The 19,301-nt window shown below is 45.7% G+C and overlaps 1 protein-coding gene across 3 annotated transcripts in view; it reads right to left on the bottom strand.

Moving 5' to 3' along the window:
* The window catches only part of ROBO4 (roundabout guidance receptor 4), a 161,887-nt gene that overhangs the window by 82,536 nt on the left and 60,050 nt on the right, over positions 1-19,301 (bottom strand). For all 3 annotated transcript variants that reach the window (XM_073603236.1, XM_073603238.1, XM_073603237.1), the window contains exons 3-8: positions 19,088-19,245; positions 11,853-11,973; positions 11,251-11,389; positions 10,013-10,140; positions 8,596-8,717; positions 1,658-1,883 (exon numbers count right to left, since the gene is read on the bottom strand). In XM_073603236.1, coding sequence (XP_073459337.1) covers positions 1,658-1,883; positions 8,596-8,717; positions 10,013-10,140; positions 11,251-11,389; positions 11,853-11,973; positions 19,088-19,245 — 894 coding nt within the window. The remainder of the gene's footprint in view (positions 1-1,657; positions 1,884-8,595; positions 8,718-10,012; positions 10,141-11,250; positions 11,390-11,852; positions 11,974-19,087; positions 19,246-19,301) is intronic.

Here is a 19,301-nt window from a genome sequence, read left to right on the forward strand (position 1 = left end):
ACGGCTACCACCATCTAGGAATGTGATCTGAAGGAATAGGTAGTTGTGTGACAGATGTACACTGCCACCTAGAGGTCACTGCTAGGTTTACACAATGTGGTAGATTTACTAAAGCTGCAGCACTCAGAATCTGGTGCAAGCCATGCATGGTGGCCAATTAGCTTCAAATTTCAGTTTGTTCAATTAAGCTTTGGCAATAAAACCTGGAAGCTGATTGGTTTCTATGCAGAGTTGCACCAGATTTTGCACTATCCAGCTTTAGTAAATAACCCCAAATGTCTATTACAAAGAGAGCAATCAACAGAACAAAACTCCGCTATAAAAACGTTGATCTTTAGTGAACTGTGGGTGGAGCTATAAAATTTATTTTTTTTAAAAGAAGCATGTTTTAAAAAAATAAATAAAATGACAGAATCGTAAGACAGCTAAATCACTGATTGAAGGAAATGGGATTAAACTATTGATCAAGCTTAAACCCTTTCACTGCCACCAACATAGGGCATACGTCAGCAGTGGCGGGTGGGTCCACACACATTCTCGCTGCTACAGCACTGACAATTCGTACTGCCATCCAACCCTGGTACACTTGAAAAGCTCCCCCACCTGTGCACGCTCGCCATGTTTTCCTGTCTCCGTGCTCCTACCTACAGGCCTGGGAACCCCATGGTTGCCACCACCGGGAAGGAACCTGGAAATAGTGTGTATTACATTGCTTCTAGGTTCAGATGTCACTTTACTCGGCCGCTGTGGTCAGGGGAGATGCTAATGTAAACCGATCAGTGCTGCATTAGCTTCAATAGAGGGCAGCTGAGACATCAGGGGTCTAGAAGACCCCTGATGTCTCATTAAGGAGAACCTGCCACAGCAAAATAACCCCCCAAAAAATGTTGCCCCCCCCCCCATACTGTACCTGCACATATAACGTAAACATGTGTCGAGGGCGACCTTGCAGAAAAACGTTGATTGTGCTACACAGGTTACATATTGCTGCACATGTAAGATCAATAATCCTACAGCCATTATTCACTGTTAACTTTAAACTGATGACCTGTAGGGGCTTTTAAAATGTTGTCTATGGAAAATTTACGGTACTGAAGTTTGTTGCAGTTTTACAGGCGCATTCAAATTTAAGGATCGACATGTTGGGTATGTATTTAACTAGCGCAACCTCATCTTATATTATACCAAAAAATGTTGTAATATATTGTGTTTGTGTGCCAAAAATTACCTTAAATTCATCTTTGCTGCAGTTTTGCATTTGATAAACCATTTTGTCAACATTGTGCGACATACAAAAATTAGAACTTCCAACAGTTTATTCTACATGATCGCTGCTTTCAGAAAATATATAATATGTTGGGGGTTTTACATAATCTTCAAACCTAAAATGATTTTTTTAAACTTGTGCAAAAAAAAACACAAAAACAGCTCTGGTCTTGAAAGGGTTAAATAACCAGGGAACAAATGGTCAAAATGGGAAAAAAAGGTGACCATTTTGTCCTTTTAGAAATCGTCCCCATAGTTAGGATAAGTGATTGAGAAAGGTCTTCTATACGTTACAGGTTGTATTTTTATTTAACGCAGTTTTTTTCATAGAAACAAGACACATGACATCAGAACATGACATCATGGTATATTTCTGTGCATAATTTTTTACCTCCTTCTGGGATCTGGACGTGTTTGATGTTACTGTCAGTGCCAAAGGTGGCCCGTCCATACGGTCGAACCTTGAACTCGTACCTCTGTCCTTTCACCAGAGATGGGATGATGGCGCTGTTTTCTGTTAGTGGGACTGAGCGCCATTTTACCCATTCAGAATCCGGGGGCAGATGAGGGCGATAAAATACGACGTATCCCTCGGTGTACTGTGACAGTGATGACACCTAAAGAACAAATCATACCACGGATATATATTTTTATCATTAATACATGTATATGTGTTATGGTGGCCATCACACACTTCATTTTCATTATCTGATTGATGTACGATTCGATCAAAACCATAAAATATGCAAACAATCAAAAAGCCATGACTTCCCTTCTGATTGATTTGGACATATTGAAGAACGAATGCACTCAAACGGAGTCAATTAACCGGGGCGGAAAATTATCAATCGTTTTACATTGATCAGCAGCACTAAGATACTTTGCTCATGAATACATATTTAGGCCAATCAGATTATGAAAGTATATGGTGGAAACAGGAGCACAGAAAATACATACAGTGCGTCTTTGCAGTGAGAGATGCAATGTAACAATTCTATAGATCAGGGGTAGGCAACCCCCGGCACTGGGGCCGCAAGCGGCACACGAATCCTCTTTTGTCGGCACCCTCCCCATCAGCAGAGCAGCGCAGGGAAGTGTCAGTGAGACACTAATGCATTCCAATCTCAGAATTCCCCACTGAGGGGGAGGCACTGTGCCCCCGCACATTGTAAAAGATGGGAAACATTGTTTGGTTCTCTAAATTTGCTGTAGCTACGATCGTCAGCTTTTGTGATGGGGAAAAGATTGGGTGCAGTTCTGCTGGGGGGGGTTCCTGTTTCCAGGAAGTGGAGGACTGTCATTGGCCACTGCTAAAGCCAATCACAGTCCTACTAGCCCCGCCCACCATCTGGAGGAAGATGACTCGCTTGGTTGCCACTACCAATCTCAGAAAGAAGGGATTTCACTGTGATTGAGAAAACCCCAATCAGGTGACAGTTTGTGGAATTACTGTTGAGCTTCTGGGAACTTTGTTGAAATTATTCCTGAACCTTTACTTACTACTGAACCCCGTCACTCTGTGTCCCTTTAAGCCACAGCCAGTATTCAGCACAATAAAAATCACATCCAACTTTTCCTGTGGCGCAGAGCGCCGCACTTTTTCTCAGCTGCAGGGGCCCAACTTATGATCCTGCACACAGGCCCACTGCTTTCAGAAAATGCCCCTGACCTGAGCTCATCATTGCGCATCCATTCCAGATGCTTGTATGTGACATCACATACATCCCATATATCACATACACGTACGTGGGCTGGATGTGAGAGGTGGATCAGCAGGATGAGTGTACCAGGACAGGTAGATATGTCTCATCTCTGCTTCCTTTCACCACTCTGCATATTGTGCATATCATAGATGAGAAGAGTGTACAGCAGTGGAGCAGATGAGCAGGAGAGGTTCAGAGGTGGGACAGATGAGCAGGAGGGTACGGCGGTGGGGCAGGTGAGCAGGGGGTTCGGTGTTGGGCCAGGTGAGCAGGGGGCTCGGTGTTGGGCCAGGTGAGCAGGGGGCTCGGTGTTGGGCCAGGTGAGCAGGGGGCTCGGTGTTGGGCCAGGTGAGCAGGGGGCTCGGTGTTGGGCCAGGTGAGCAGGGGGCTCGGTGTTGGGCCAGGTGAGCAGGGGGCTCGGTGTTGGGCCAGGTGAGCAGGGGGCTCGGTGTTGGGCCAGGTGAGCAGGGGGCTCGGTGTTGGGCCAGGTGAGCAGGGGGCTCGGTGTTGGGCCAGGTGAGCAGGGGGCTCGGTGTTGGGCCAGGTGAGCAGGGGGCTCGGTGTTGGGCCAGGTGAGCAGGGGGCTCGGTGTTGGGCCAGGTGAGCAGGGGGCTCGGTGTTGGGCCAGGTGAGCAGGGGGCTCGGTGTTGGGCCAGGTGAGCAGGGGGCTCGGTGTTGGGCCAGGTGAGCAGGGGGCTCGGTGTTGGGCCAGGTGAGCAGGGGGCTCGGTGTTGGGCCAGGTGAGCAGGGGGCTCGGTGTTGGGCCAGGTGAGCAGGGGGCTCGGTGTTGGGCCAGGTGAGCAGGGGGCTCGGTGTTGGGCCAGGTGAGCAGGGGGCTCGGTGTTGGGCCAGGTGAGCAGGGGGCTCGGTGTTGGGCCAGGTGAGCAGGGGGCTCGGTGTTGGGCCAGGTGAGCAGGGGGCTCGGTGTTGGGCCAGGTGAGCAGGGGGCTCGGTGTTGGGCCAGGTGAGCAGGGGGCTCGGTGTTGGGCCAGGTGAGCAGGGGGCTCGGTGTTGGGCCAGGTGAGCAGGGGGCTCGGTGTTGGGCCAGGTGAGCAGGGGGCTCGGTGTTGGGCCAGGTGAGCAGGGGGTTCGGTGTTGGGCCAGGTGAGCAGGGGGTTCGGTGTTGGGCCAGGTGAGCAGGGGGTTCGGTGTTGGGCCAGGTGAGCAGGGGGTTCGGTGTTGGGCCAGGTGAGCAGGGGGTTCGGTGTTGGGCCAGGTGAGCAGGGGGTTCAGTGTTGGGCCCACTGAGCAGGGGGTTCCGTGTTGGGCCAGATGAGCAGGGGGGGTTCAGTGTTGGGCCAGGTGAGCAGGGGGTTCAGTGTTGGGCCAGATGAGCAAGGGGGGGTTCAGTGTTGGGCCAGATGAACAGGGGGATTTAGTGTTGGGGCAGATGAGAAGGGGGTTCAGTGGTGAGACAGAAAAGCAGGGGGGTAGAGCAGTGGGGCAGATGTGAAAGGAGGTGTATTGGTGGGACAGATGAGCAGGGGGTTACAGTGGTGGGGCAGGAGAGCAGGGGGAACAGAGGTGGGGCAGAAGAGCAGGGGGGTACAGAGGTGAAACAGATGTGCAGGAGGTACATTGGTGGGGCAGATGAGAAAGCGGGTTACAGTGGTGGGGCAGATGAGCAGATGGGTTCAGTGTTAGGACAGATGAGAAGGTGATTCAGCAGTGAGAAGAGCATGGGGATACGGCGGTGGAGCAGATGTGCAGGGAGGTACAGTGGTGGGGCTGAAGAGAAAAGGGGGTACAGTGGTGGGGCAGATGTGCATAAGGTACAGTGGTGGGAGGGATGAGAAGGGGATTCAGCGGTGGGACAGAAAAGCAGGGGGGTACAGTGATGGGGCAGATGAGCAGGGGGGTATTCAGTGTTGGGCCAGATGAGAAGGGGGTTACAATGGTGGGACAGATAAGCAGGGGGGGTTCAGTGTTGGGGCAGAGGAGAAAGGAGATACATTGGTGGGACAGATGAGCAGGGGGTTACAGCGGTGAGGCAGAGGAGCAGGGGGGTGCAGAGGAGAAAGGAGGTACATCGGTGGAACACATGAGCAGGGGGTTACAGTGGAGGGGCAGAAGAGCATGGGAATACGGCGGTGGAGCAGATGTGCAGGGGGGTACAGAGGTGGGACAGAAGAGCAGGGGGTACAGTGGTGGGGCAGATGTGCAGGGAAGTACAGTGGTGGGGCAGATGTGCAGGGAAGTACAGTGGTGGGGCAGATGTGCAGGGAAGTACAGTGGTGGGGCAGATGTGCAGGGAAGTACAGTGGTGGGGCAGATGTGCAGGGGGTTACAGTGGTGGGGCAGATGTGTAGGGTAGTACAGTAGTGGGGCAGATGTGTAGGGTAGTACAGTAGTGGGGCAGATGTGCAGGGTAGTACAGTGGTGGGGAATATGAGCAGGGGGATACAGTGGTGGGGCAGATGTGCAGGGGGGACAGTGATCTGAAGTGGGGCTGATCTGAGGCGTGAGAGTGCATTAATTTCTCACTTCTAAAGTAGTTTACAGCATTTACTTTATACAAAATCCTTTTCGTGACATTTTTTTTGTTATAAAATCGGCACGCTCAATTTCTTTGAAAACACTGTGCTCAAAAGGTTGCCTACCCCTGGTATAGACTGCTAGAGAGAATATAAATATAACCAATGTACTTCCCTCTAGTATTCTCTAGAATTGTTATATTGTATCTCTTGTTACAAAGATGTATTTCCTATGCTCTTCTTCCCCATTCAATGGCCATAATATAGTATTTTACTATGGCTCATAATAAAAGAACATTCATTCAGGAGAGAAAATAACCTAATAACATTTGTTTTTGCCCAATTTGCACAGAACTAATGTACATGCAGATTTGTATCTGAATGTATGAATGGCTATGCAACAATTTTTATAATTGACCTCTTAGAACCCTGCTGCCCAACCTTTGGCCCAAGGGCCACATGCAAGCCCTTTAGTGTTCATTTACACTTGTTTCAAAATGTGGCACTGGACACGCTTTTTTAAAGCATTCTGAATGCCAATCAATACCCCTGTCACTAAATACAATGGTTACCTTACAGTTCTGTTCACACAGTGTGTTTGCTTTGTTTTACTTCAAAAATACCCCATGTTGCTTTATTGGTGCTTCAAAGCGCCTCCAAAGCCTCCACAGAAGTCAATGACAATGTTCGCTTACAGCACCTGAAGCTTTTGAGGGGCTTTTATTTAGCTCTAGCTTCTTGTAGGTATTGTAGGTATGAGATATCCCAGGATGCACTGGGAAACCAACAAGCGAACCAGAAAGACATCATCAGCAGTCACTTCTGGTTCATCTGTATATATTCTTGGAGTGTCGTGGTGTAGACGTCACATCTGGTGTGCAGCGTGTAGTAGCAGGAAGGTGAGTGGGGTCCAGGCGTGCAATGTGTTCTGCAATATGGGAACAGTATAGCAGAAGGTGAGCCAGGACTGGAGAGAGAAGACTGAGCGGCAGAGGATCAGCAGAGCTGGGGGGACTGGAGCAGGAGAAACTGGCAGATGTCACATGTGGTGAGCAGCGTGAGAGGAGGATCACCAAACCAGAGAATGAGCAGAGCTGGGGGTTACTACTGAGTGGGGAATCAGCAGAGCTGGGGTACTACTGAGCAGGGGGTCTGCTGTAAAAAGGAACTAATAAGCTGGAGATCTGCTGAACGAGGGTTCTAATAGGCTGGGGATGTGCTGAACAGGGGTACTAATATGCTGGGGATCTGCTGAGTGGGGGTACTACTGAGCTGGAGTTCCACAGGGACCCTTTAAACAAACAGAAAATCAACATACAACCTTTGCCAAGCTTCATTAAATTTTCAAAAAAGCATTAACGAAGCATCAAATACACATCAAAAGGCATGTTGAAGAGTTAGGCGCTTTAATGTGTGTTAAAGTCGAACTAAGTGTAAATGAGCCCTTACTATTTGAATTGTGATCCTTGGGCCCCATAAGTCAGTGGAGGGAGCATTGATTTGTAAAGGGTCTCTTAACCCCTTCCCGCTGACCATACGCAGATATGCGTACTCGGCTTTCCGGGGTTATACCGGGATGATGCCCGCAGCTGGTACCGTTGTTTAGAGCGGGCGATCGGCTACCCGTATACAACAACCGATGCGGCTAAAAGCCGCTCGGCTGTTATATCGGAGGAGCGGGAGGGGACATCCCCCCCTCCCGCCGCTTCCCGCCGCTCTTACCGGGCCCGGTGTCCAATCGGCTGTCTCCGGCGGCTGTGGGCGGGCTGGAACGAAGCCGTGGGCGGCTTCGTTCCAGCCTTCTCAATGTAAACGCGGAAGCGACGTCATGACGTCACTTCCCGTTTACTCGGCTGCCAATGGCGCCGAATTTTTGAAAATATACAGTATTCAGAATCGCCGTTTTCGGCGATCTGAATACTTTGAAGTGCAGAGGAGGGATCGGAGATCTTTTAGACCCCCGATCCCTCCATAAAGAGTACCTGTCACCACCTATTACTGTCGCAAGGGATGTTTACATTCCTTGTGACAGCAATAAAAGTAAAAAAAAAAAACATTTTTTTTAAAAACACAATTTATAAGTCTAAAAATAAATAATAAAAAAAAAATTTTAAAGCGCCCCCGTCCTCGCGAGCTCGCGCAGCGAAGAAAACGCATATGGAAGTCGCGCCCGCATATGTAAACGGTGTTCAAATCACACATGTGAGGTATCGCCGCGATCGTCAGAGCGGGAGCAATAATTCTAGCCCTAGACCTCCTCTGTAACTCTAACCTGGTAACCGTAAAAAAATTTTTAAAGCGTCGCCTATGGAAATTCATAGCTACCATAGTTTGTCGCCATTCCACGAGTGCGTGCAATTATAAAGCGTGACATGTTTGGTATCTATTTACTCAGCGTAACATCATCTTTCACATTATACAAAAAAATTTCCAAAAATTTGCGTTTAAAACACCGCTGCACAAATACCGTGTGATATAAAATATTGCAACAATCTCCATTTTATTCTCTAGATTCTCTGCTAAAAATATATATATAATGTTTGAGGGTTCTAAGTAATTTTCTAGCAAAAAATATGGATTTTAACTTGTAAACACCAAATTTCAAAAATAGGCTTAGTCATGAAAGGGTTTAATAGTAATAAAGCCTAGCGGTTTCATGTAACATGTTCCTAGTCTCTGAATGTCTCCTACAGCATGACTTCATCCCATCCACTCCTGTAGAAAAATCTCTGACCATTTCCTCTAGTAAGTTTTTAGTCTTTGACAGTTTTCTGTAGCATTACATGTAATCTTATATACACCCTTTTGGAGACTGAAGGGGCTGAATCTGAGGCACAACTTACGTTGACAACCATTGCCTGCCATGGGGAAGAATCATAAAAAAAAGTGTCTGAGACAAACTTTGTCTCAAATGGAGCACAGCCAAAAATGGAAAGTAGAAGCTGATTGGTTGCTATGAGCAAAGGCAGCAGATGAACGAGCACTTGTGTCTTTTGTGAATTCCCCCACTGAATCATTTGATCTGTTTTTGGTGCTGAAATCTCTGCGCTGCAAATTACCACGGTCCACGTGGATCACTTACTCCATGATGGGAATGACTACTAGAAGGGCCAATCAGTGGTACTCCAAGGACAAGAGTCCATTTATCTCACCTTCCACTGCAACTGCACAGAGGAAGAGTTCTGCACAGTCACCGTGTCCAGATACACTCGCACACTTGTTAATTCTTGAAGGATATCCTTCTGTCTGTCCCTCTGACCCGTATCCAGAGGATCTGAAAAGACACATAGAGTACAACCATATCACCTACTGCTCCGTGAATTGAAGGCTGACATTTAATCCACTTATATTTTGCTTTTCCTGAGCATTCCTAGGCAGGCTGCATTTGCATACACATAGCTCCCAACTGTCCCTGATTTCGAGGGACCGTCCCTCTATCCCTCTTTCCCCCTCATTTGTCCCTCATCCATATAGTTGTGTATAAAATGCACTTTTTATCTTTAAAAAAGTGTTTCCCAGTGCTAAACCTTTCATCCAAATTCTAAATGGCTGCATTTGTAAATTTTAAAAGCCAATATAAAGGCATAGTAGTGGTAAAAAAAGCCCTTGTGGATTTAACTTTTTTTGGTTAAATCTCCTTTAAGGGGGTGTGGCAGGGGGCGTGTCCTATGCCTACATACATTTTCTGGTAGGTGTCCCTCATTCCCATCTCAAAATGTTGGGAGGTATGCATACAGACCACCCTATGTAATGCCCACATGTGATGATGAGCCTCCATGCTTGAAAGAATGGAAATCCCCAATGAAAAAAAGGGGTGGGCTAGGGACCATCAAGCTGGGGAGGAAAGGACTAGATGATAATGTCTTACAGTCAGTTGACTTGATGCAGCTTCTAATGCACATTATGAGAAGCTCACAGTGTGCAGTGAAATCAAAGTATGTAATTTCAGTACAGGAGAGGATCTTGTACAACTGTGCAAGACTGAAGGGAAGGCTGGAGGTCAGCTATAAAAATGACTCCATAATTGTTGGTAAATGTGCAAATCAGATTTTAGTGTGTATGGCCAGCTTTAAGATGACTTTTCTGGCCTTTTTTCCCACTCTTGGTTCTCTTTTCTCCACCTCTCCTGTTGTCTGGGGAGAGGAAGTCTCTCTCCTTCTGCTGTTTTTTCAAAAATAAATGTAATGTAAGATAAAGGGAGAATAGAATCGAAAAAGGGAGATCAGAGGTCCAAGGAGCCATAGTGAGATCCACACAAAACTAATATATGTATAAAATAAGTTTGGGTGGACTGACCTAACCACCCCCAGACACACCTGTTTTGCTTTAAGCTGGCCATACACTATACAATCTGATTTTACGATCTCCTTTACAATCTCTCGACCATCCACTATGTAGTGCAAGGTCTGCCTGATTTGATGCACACTGAATGGAATGTTAGGTCTGTCATTTATACATGTCATACTTATACAGTTCTGGTAGATCTGAAGAGGATTGTACAGAGATTGTATAGTATTCTGCCAGCTCTAGTAACACGATTTACACAGAGATCTTATGGACGGCCGTTACCTTCCACCACCAGCTGGGCAGTGACAGACACCGTGTCCACCTGGTTCCTGGCGGTGCAGATATACTTCCCCGAATCCTGGACGGTCACCCGCTGCAGACTCAGTGTGTTCTCATTGGTTATGGCGTACCTACCAGGACAAGGTGCCCATGGTTAAACATTTTAAACAACCTCCAAATCCAAAAAATGTTCTCAAACCTTAACTGATTTTGAATCTACAGTGTTTATCAGAGTTGTTTTCTGCAGTGTATGCCCAGACAGTTTTTTCTTAGTTTTTGGATGGAGCAAGGAAGGATTAGAACCCCTGTCTGGGTTTTTACTGTTATTCAGAGCTCCGTTAAAGAGATTCTCTCATTTCCTGTCCTGCTGACAATGTTTTACCAAGCAGGAAGTGAGGGGAACTCTTCAACAGTAACACAGACACAATAAAATAGCTTTTCTTCATTAGAGTGGGTGAAGGGTAGAACCCCTGTCAAAGTTTTATTTCTGTTTGTGTCCTTCTTGCAGATTTTCTCTCACTTCCTGCCTGGTGAAACAGAACAGGAAGTGGGGGGAAATTTATCTAACGGAGCCCTGGATAGAAGTAATAACCCAACAGAGGTTCTGATCCTTCCAGTCCATCCGAAACAAAAAAAAACATTTTTGTGTACATATAATTTTTTACTTTTGGTTACAGGTCTTGTCCCTACCCTCAGCCTGTGACTGGACAGTCAGAGGAGAATCAGCACAATGATAAGCTCATCGCTCGCTCCACCTATCAGCATGACCCTAGTACTGCATCACAACTAATTTGCTCCTTGTGCTGTTTTGACAACCAAACCACAGTTAATTTCTGTATGATAATATAATATAATTATAACACAACCAAACCACACAAAATTCCTATATGATAATATAATATAATTATAACACAACCAAACCGCAACAAATTCCTGTATGATAATATAATATAGCATAATATAATATAATGCCATATCATGTTGTATCAGAGCATATCAAATAAAATATATAATATATTATAACAAAAATATAATATAAAATATGATCATATAATTATGATCTGCACCACTGTCTAATAAAGTCAATGAAAAAAAGTAAAATAATAATAAAATAACTTTATTACAATAATTAGCAATGTTTATTTTGCTGAAACACAAATAGTTTGCATTAAATCACCCATGAAAAACATTTTTTCATACATAGAAACCTATACTTTCTAGTAAGTTGTATTACCACTTACCGACCAATAGGAAGCGTCCCCTGCTCTTTGCTCCATTGTATGATAGGTCTGGGCACACCCTGGGCTCCGCATGAAAACTGCACAGTGTTGCCAGCCTTGGTGACCACATCCGCTGGTTTGTTGGTGAACAGAAGTGGCTCTGCAGGAGGGATGACGGGACATGGATTAAAAACAAGCCAATCTCTTTTGTAAGAATTCTTGGGTACATGCACTTTAAGGGTACACCCCTATCATAAGGGTTTCAACATAAGAGTTTAGAAAGGTGGTAAGAAGCATTTTTTTTCAGAAATACTTCATTTAAAAGCCATTCTTAAGCTCCAGCCAGTGACTGTGCCTAGGCTGAGATGATGTCATCAGTCTGCCGCAGGCAGGAGGAAGCATTGTCTCAGTTTCCGCTCCCCCCAGTGATCTGACTGTACATTATAACTTTGTAGCGAGTCGCAAAGTGCTATATGTGTATGTGTGACACTGACACATTACTTGGCATATTATGTCTGCTTTACTTCATCCAATAAAAATATATAATTTTTAACAGAAAACCTTTATTAAGGAGGTAAAATGTTCCACTGCAAATTGGACAGAAAAATGTAAACCTTCCTTACCCAGCACATTGATCTGAGCAGAACGACTCTTCTTCTCACCGGCCTGATTGGAGGCAAGACAGACATAGAACCCTGAATCTGATCTCTGCGCACGAGCAATGGAAAGCTTACCGGCAGACACCTGCAATGGAAAAGCCGTTGAGTGTACAATGTTAAGGGGCCAATAACGATTCATTAAAAAGCATTATTATTTATTTATTTTTATTTATTTCAGGTACTTATATAGCGCCGTCAATTTACGCAGCGCTTTACATATACATTGTACATTCACATCAGTCCCTGCCCTCAAGGAGCTTACAATCGAAGGTCCCTAACTCACATTCATACATACTAGAGCCAATTTAGACAGGATCCAATTAACCTACCAGCATGTCTTTGGAGTGTGGGAGGAAACCGGAGTACCCGGAGGAAACCCACGCAGGCACAGAGAGAACATGCAAACTCCAGGCAGGTAGTGTCATGGTCAGGATTCGAACCAGCAACCCTTCTTACTGCTAGGCGAGAGTGCTACCCACTACACCACTGTGCCACCCAACAGTCCTCTCTTCTCCTTTTACATTCTCTCTGTAGAATAGCATACATAAAAATCCAGCAGGGAGGGGCACAGCAGGTGTACAGAACATGGAACTCAGCACAGGGATTGGGGACCCCTCATAATGGGCATAGTGGGTGCGCAGGCCCGGGAATGTAGAACAGGGATGGTGGGAACCCTTCATAATGGGCACAGCAGGTGTGCAGATCCAGGAATGTATAACAGGGATGGTGGGAACTCCTCATAATGGGCACAGCAGGTGTGCAGATCTAGGAATGTAGCACAGGGATGGTGGGAACCCCTCATAATGGGCACAGCAGGTGTGCAGATCCAGGAATGTAGAACAGGGATGGTGGGAACCCCTCATAATGGGCACAGCAGGTGTGCAGATCCAGGAATGTAGAACAGGGATGGTGGGGGCGCCTCATAATGGGCACAGCAGGTGTGCTGACCAGGGAATGTAGAACAGGGATGGCGAGAGCCCCTCATAATGGGCACAGCAGGTGTGCAGATCCAGGAATGTAGAGCAGGGATGGCGAGAGCCCCTCATAATGGGCACAGCAGGTGTGCAGATCCAGGAATGTAGAGCAGGGATGGCGAGAGCCCCTCATAATGGGCACAGCAGGTGTGCTGACTAGGGAATGTAGAACAGGGATGGCGAGAGCCCCTCATAACGGGCACAGCAGGTGTGCTGACCAGGGAATGTAGAACAGGGATGGCGAGAGCCCCTCATAATGGGCACAGCAGGTGTGCAGATCCAGGAATGTAGAGCAGGGAAGGCGAGAGCCCCTTATAATGGGCACAGAAGGTGTGCTGACCAGGGAATGTAGAACAGGGATGGTGAGAGCCCCTCATAATGGGCACAGCAGGTGTGCAGATCCGGGAATGTAGAACAGGGATGGTGGGAGCCCCTCATAATGGGCACAGCAGGTGTGCAGACCCGGGAATGTAGAACAGGTATGGCGAGAGACCCTCATAATGGGCACAGCAGGTGTGCAGATCCTGGAATGTAGCACAGGGATATTGGGGGCCCCTCATAATGGGCACAGCAGGTGTGCAAAACAGGGAATGTAGAACAGGGATGGCGAGAGACCCTCAAAATGGGCAAAGCAGGTGTGCAGATCCAGGAACGTAAAACAGGGATGGTGGGGGCCCCTCATAATGGGCCCAGCAGGTATGCAGACCTAGGAGCTCAGCACAGTGATGTGAAAGCCGTCATAATGGGCACAGCATGTGTGCAGACCCAGGAATGTAGTACAGGGTTGGTGGGATCCCATCATAATGAGCACAGCAGGTGTACAGACCCAGTAGCTCATGGAGCTGCACAATTCTGGCCAAAATGAGAATCGCAATTTTTTTGCTTAGAATAAAGAAGAATAAAGATCACGATTCTCACGGCATAACATCATCTTTCATATTATACAAACAAATTGGGCTAACTTTACTGTTTCGTTTTTTTTTATTCATTAAAGCAGTGGTCATCAACCCAATCCTCAGGGCCCACTAACAGGCCAGGTTTTATGTATTACCTTGGGGAGATGCAGACTAGACTACTGCAATCAATGAGCAGCAAATGATATCACCTGGGATGTATTTCAGTTATCTTGCAAACCTGGCCTGTTAGTGGGTCCTGAGGACAGCAGTTGATAACCATTGCATTGAAGTGTATTTTTTTCCAAAAAAATTGCATTTGAAAGACCGCTGTGCAAATAAAGTATGACATAAAATATTACAACAGCCACCATTTTCTTCTCTAGGGTCTCTGCTAAAAAAAAACATATATAATGTTTGGGGGTTCCAAGTAATTTTCTAGCAAAAAATAATGATTTTAACTTGAAACCAACAAGTGTCAGAAAAAGGTTTAGTCTAAAGCCTCGTACACACGGTACGATTGTTGGCCAACCGAGTGTCTGATTTTTGTCAAAAGGGCGGGTGCCGGGATCTTGTCTTACATACTAACGGTACACAATTGTCGTGCCGCAAACACAAACGTAGTGACATACTACAAGGCATTTCAGCTCTTGAGCGCCACACTTTGGGCCCCTTCTGCTAATTTCGTGTTTGGTGAGCAATTGATTCCGAGCCTGCGTGTTTGTACTTTCGACTTTTGTGTGATGGATTTGTGTACTGACCATTCGAAAATCTGACGTCAAACCGTTGTCCGCCGGAAATTTACTAGCCTGTCATCCAACATTTGTTGGTGGAAAATTGGACAACAATTGTCAAAAGGAGCGTACTAACAGTCAGATTTTAGGACAACAGTCTGTCAGCAGACAATCCCCTGCCAACAATCGTACGTAGTGGTTAAACTACCCTCATTTACAGACCGAAGTGTATTCCTTTGATCTAAAGCCTCGTACACACGATCAGATTGTTGGCTAACAGAGTATCAGACTTTTGTTCCATGGTGTGTGCCAGGAACTTGTCTTGCATACTAACGGCACACAATTGTCGGCCAACAAAAACACGAGCGTAGTGACATACTACATGGGATTTCAGCTCTTGAGCGCCACCCTTTGAGCGCCTTCTGCTAATGTTAGATTGGTGAGCAATGATTCCGAGCATGCGTGTTTGTACTTTGGACTTTTGTGTGACGGACTTGTGTACACACGATACGAAAATCTGACAACAGAACGTTGTCCGCCAAAAATTTAATAGCCTGCCGTCCAACATTTGTTGGCCGAAAGTTGGACAACTGTCTGATGGAGCGTAGTAACGGTCGGATTTTTGGCAGTCTGTCTTTACACAATTCCCTGCCGAAAATCCGATTGTGTGTACAAAGCTTAAGGCTTAATGTACACGGGACGTTCTACAACCTCTCCTGAACGATTGAACTTGATAGATAGTAACCGACGTTTAAAAATGTCCGTTTTGTCCGAGGAATGTTGTAAAACTTGGCAGCCTGCTGTCAGCTTGAGCAGAGAACTCTCTGCATAGAATCAGGAACATGCTTTGTTAAGATCGTAAGGGGGCAAAATCGCGATCTCGATTCTTAACGATTAATCGTTCAGCTCTAGTTGCTCAGCACAAGGATGGTGGGAGCCCCTCATAAAGGGCACAGAAGGTGTGCGGACCCAGGATCTCAGCACAAAGATCTCACCCAGTAGTAGGCTTGCCCCTCATTCCTTTAAAACCAAAAACTTTTTAGTTAAACAGGTTCTGAGGCTAATTTAATGCAGATAAGGCACCAAGTGAGTTTAATTACCATCTTAATCGCCCATAGAACATGTGTAATTAATATGTGTTTGGTTTTAAAGGGATGAGGTGGCAACCCTACCCAACAGAGTCCCCGAGAGATAGAGGAGACTATCAGGTGGTCTAGCACTCTAGCATCAACCAATTCATGAAATTTCAGCTTTGGGCAGACTGACTGTTATATTTTACTACCTGCTGGGAGGTGTTTTGACACCCCAATAATTCTGTGGTCGTAGAGAACGGCCCTGGCTGGATAACAAGTGAAGAAATTGGATTTATTGAAGGTGTCACAGTAACACAACCGCCTCAAAAATCCCTTTTCATCTCTCCAGCTCATTATGAAAAATTCATACGGTTTAAATTAAATAAGAGCAAGATTAATGAGTACAATCTCGGAAAACAGCGTAATCCAGGTACAAATCAATCATTGTCTTTAATTAACGTTCAGGTCCTAATTATTTGTTTTAATGTGCCCAGATTTTCTAAGACTACAATTATCGGGAAGGAGGAGTCGTCAAGGACATCAGTGAGGATTTTCAAATCATATTTCAGCTTTTTTTTTTTCACTAACGAACATTTTAATGATGAGACATAATAAAATATTGCACTGGTGCCATCTAGTGTACAGTAGATAAAATAACACATACCCAGGTTGGTTGTAGTGAGACAGAACTGAAAGGATCAAAAAGCCTTCCAACCAAATAGTGTGTAGTCTTCTTCTTAGGACAGGAGGTATTCATGTGTCTCATTCCATCACATATCCCAAAAATAAGAGGACTGTTCCTCGTCTCAGGACAGTGGGCAGAGCCATGCAAATCATTCACTTAAGCCCCAACAGCCAGATGCACAGCAGAACTGCTGGACTACATTAGCCTACTACTTTACAGCCATTTATTCAAAACTGCATATATAGCTGTTTCAGGCTTTTTGGCCATCATCAGTGCAGTGTATGGAAACCATGGCTTCTATGAACTCAACAAGACAATATATCCTTATGGATTTTAAGGCAATCAGTACATAGCACAGTAAAGTCTTAGGCTGGGTTCACATATGTGCGAATTGGATGTGGTTTAAACCACATCCAATTCGCATGACATGTGAATGTGATTGGCACTCAATGGAGCCGGTTCACACAGGTCCAGGGCGGCCACGGTGCGGTTTCAAAAGGGGTCCTGTGCGTTTTTGTGTTCCGGTGCAAATTCAGGCAAATATTTACAGCTGAATCGGTGAACTGGAGCGCACCGGACCGCGGACTGCAAACCGCAGCCGCACATATGTGAATCCTGCCTTAGTAAGATTGTGAAAGCCCAGAACATAACCTAGTATACACAAGCACTATATATATATTAGTGGAAATATCAGTGTAGTTAAGTAGCAATTGATTGAAGGAATAGCTCCTAATACAGTAAGCTACACAAGTAGCATCAAACAATGTTCCAACCGTGCTATTGAATGTCACTGCATGCTACTCCTATTGCTTACTTCATGGGGAGCCATGTGTTCTATTTGTAAATGAATTAATTGCTACTCCTGGTGATTAATCACTAGAGATTTTAGATACACAAACAAATCTGTGTAGCTCTAGCTCAGCCATTTTCAACAAGGGTTCTGTGGAACATTGGGGTTCCTTCATAGTGGCGAGTGAACCAGTGACATGGCACCAGTGCCCATCAAAGCAAGGGGGCACTACACTGACCAACAATGTAAAGATAGAGATAGCATATGCTTTACTTGTAATCAACAAGATGTGCCACTGCCTTTTGGGGGACAAAAGGGTTCCACCTTCATCAAGGCCTGTTTCTTTACTGGTTGAGAGTTTGGGTTCAGTAAAGATTGGATGTGGTCTCCAGGCAAGTTCCTTCCTCTGCTCAGCGTTGAATGTCCTTTGAACATAGAGGCAAGGAGCGCTAGCTTCGTTGAGGTGATGTGGACAGTGAGTCCAGCCAAGTCATGGGAGTAGACATTTCTAGGAGAGCAGCAGAATGCAGGGACTACTGGTGCAACTGAGTAGAATTAGCTTTCTTCTGATCACCTAGAACTCAGGGACCCTGGTTGGTTTCACTGTCCATATCACAATCTCAGGACTGGTCCAGGGAAGGCCTGGATCACCGGAGTTGGCTAGTGCTCCTTCCCTGGATGCTCAAATTATATTTCCTGCTCAGTACTGACTGGAAGGGGAATCCATTGGAGACTGAACCCACTCCCTTACTAAATCTTAACTCTCAGACAGTAGAGGAGTGACGAGACAAAGCAGTCCAGCAATTCTCACTTTCTCCACTGCATAACAACATAAGTGACATTCTTCAAACTGGCCACCATTATGAGGGACAGTCTTGTAACTGACCACCAATATAAGGAACATACTTCTCACTGACCACCAATGTAAGCAGCATTCTTCCCACCGCCCAGCAATGGAAGGGACATTTTCCCAATAACCACCAATGTGAGGAACATTCTTCCAACTGACCATCAATTTGAGCAGCATTCTTCCCAATGACCACCAATATAAGGGACATTGTTCTTACTGACCATCAATATAACAAGGCAATCTTTCCACTAAGGGAGTACTGTTCCACTGATACTCATGTAACAGGACTCTTTTACACCAGCCACCAAAGTAAAGGGGAACGTTTCCACAGACCATCATTATAAGAAATTACTTTTTCACTGACCACTAATGTAAGGAGTGCATCTTCACTGATCACCAATATAAGAGGGAACATTTCCACTGACTATGAACGTAAAGGAGCATTTCACCACTGATCATCAATGTGAAGGGGCACAAAAGTCAAAACGGCTACTTTTCCACTGACCACTAATGTAAAGTAGCACATCTCCGCCAATGTACGCGGTCCTTCTCCCACTGATCTCCAATGCAAGGAGGTCCTCCTGCAATGACTACTTATGTTAGAGGGCACTACATTGACTCTCAATGTAAAGAATACTTCATCCACTGACCACCAATGTAAAGGGTATCTGTCTCTAATGACCACCAATTTAAAGGGGGCACTACAATGAACACCAATGTAAGCAGAGGTCTACAATGACCCTCAATATAAGGGGGCACCACAATAACTACCGGAGTAAGGGTTCACTACAATGACTACCAATGTAATGGGGCATTTGACCAATAACCTCAAATCCAGAGTCCTTCACCCCTGGACCACCGATTTAAAGAGACACTACAATGTATTACTGGTTTCTTCTATTTACCAAGAACTGATCAGAATACTGAGAGCTTAAAAAAGTTTCAAGGGTTCCTTAATGGTAATAAACTTTGAGAAACCTGATCTACCCTATTAAGGTGACTAGCAGCAAGTGGTTAAATCTCTTTGTAGCAAGAGATAAAAATCACCTGTGTAGCTTTTCCCACTGGGATGGCCATTAATTATTTCATACATTCAGACGGCTGAACAGCATGAGAGACCTTGCAGCAATTCTAACCCACCCTCACCCCAAAGAACATAAGTCTGAAGTGTAAAACATGAGTCAGGTTTCTGCTCTGTACCGTGTAATAGCTGCTGTTCTGGTTCAGAATAATTCCATCTTTCTTCCATGTCACTGTCGGTTCTGGATGTCCCTTAGGCGGAGAGCACTCAAGCACCAGTGGTTTGCCTGCTGCCACCATCTTATCTGACGGCTCCTGACGAAATTCTTCTTTTAGAACTGGAAAAAAAAAATCACATTCACTTACACATGAAGAACAAGGGTTTCCTTATGGT

The sequence above is a fragment of the Aquarana catesbeiana genome, linkage group LG10, assembly GCF_042186555.1.
Source record: "Aquarana catesbeiana isolate 2022-GZ linkage group LG10, ASM4218655v1, whole genome shotgun sequence".
NCBI lineage: Eukaryota > Metazoa > Chordata > Amphibia > Anura > Ranidae > Aquarana > Aquarana catesbeiana.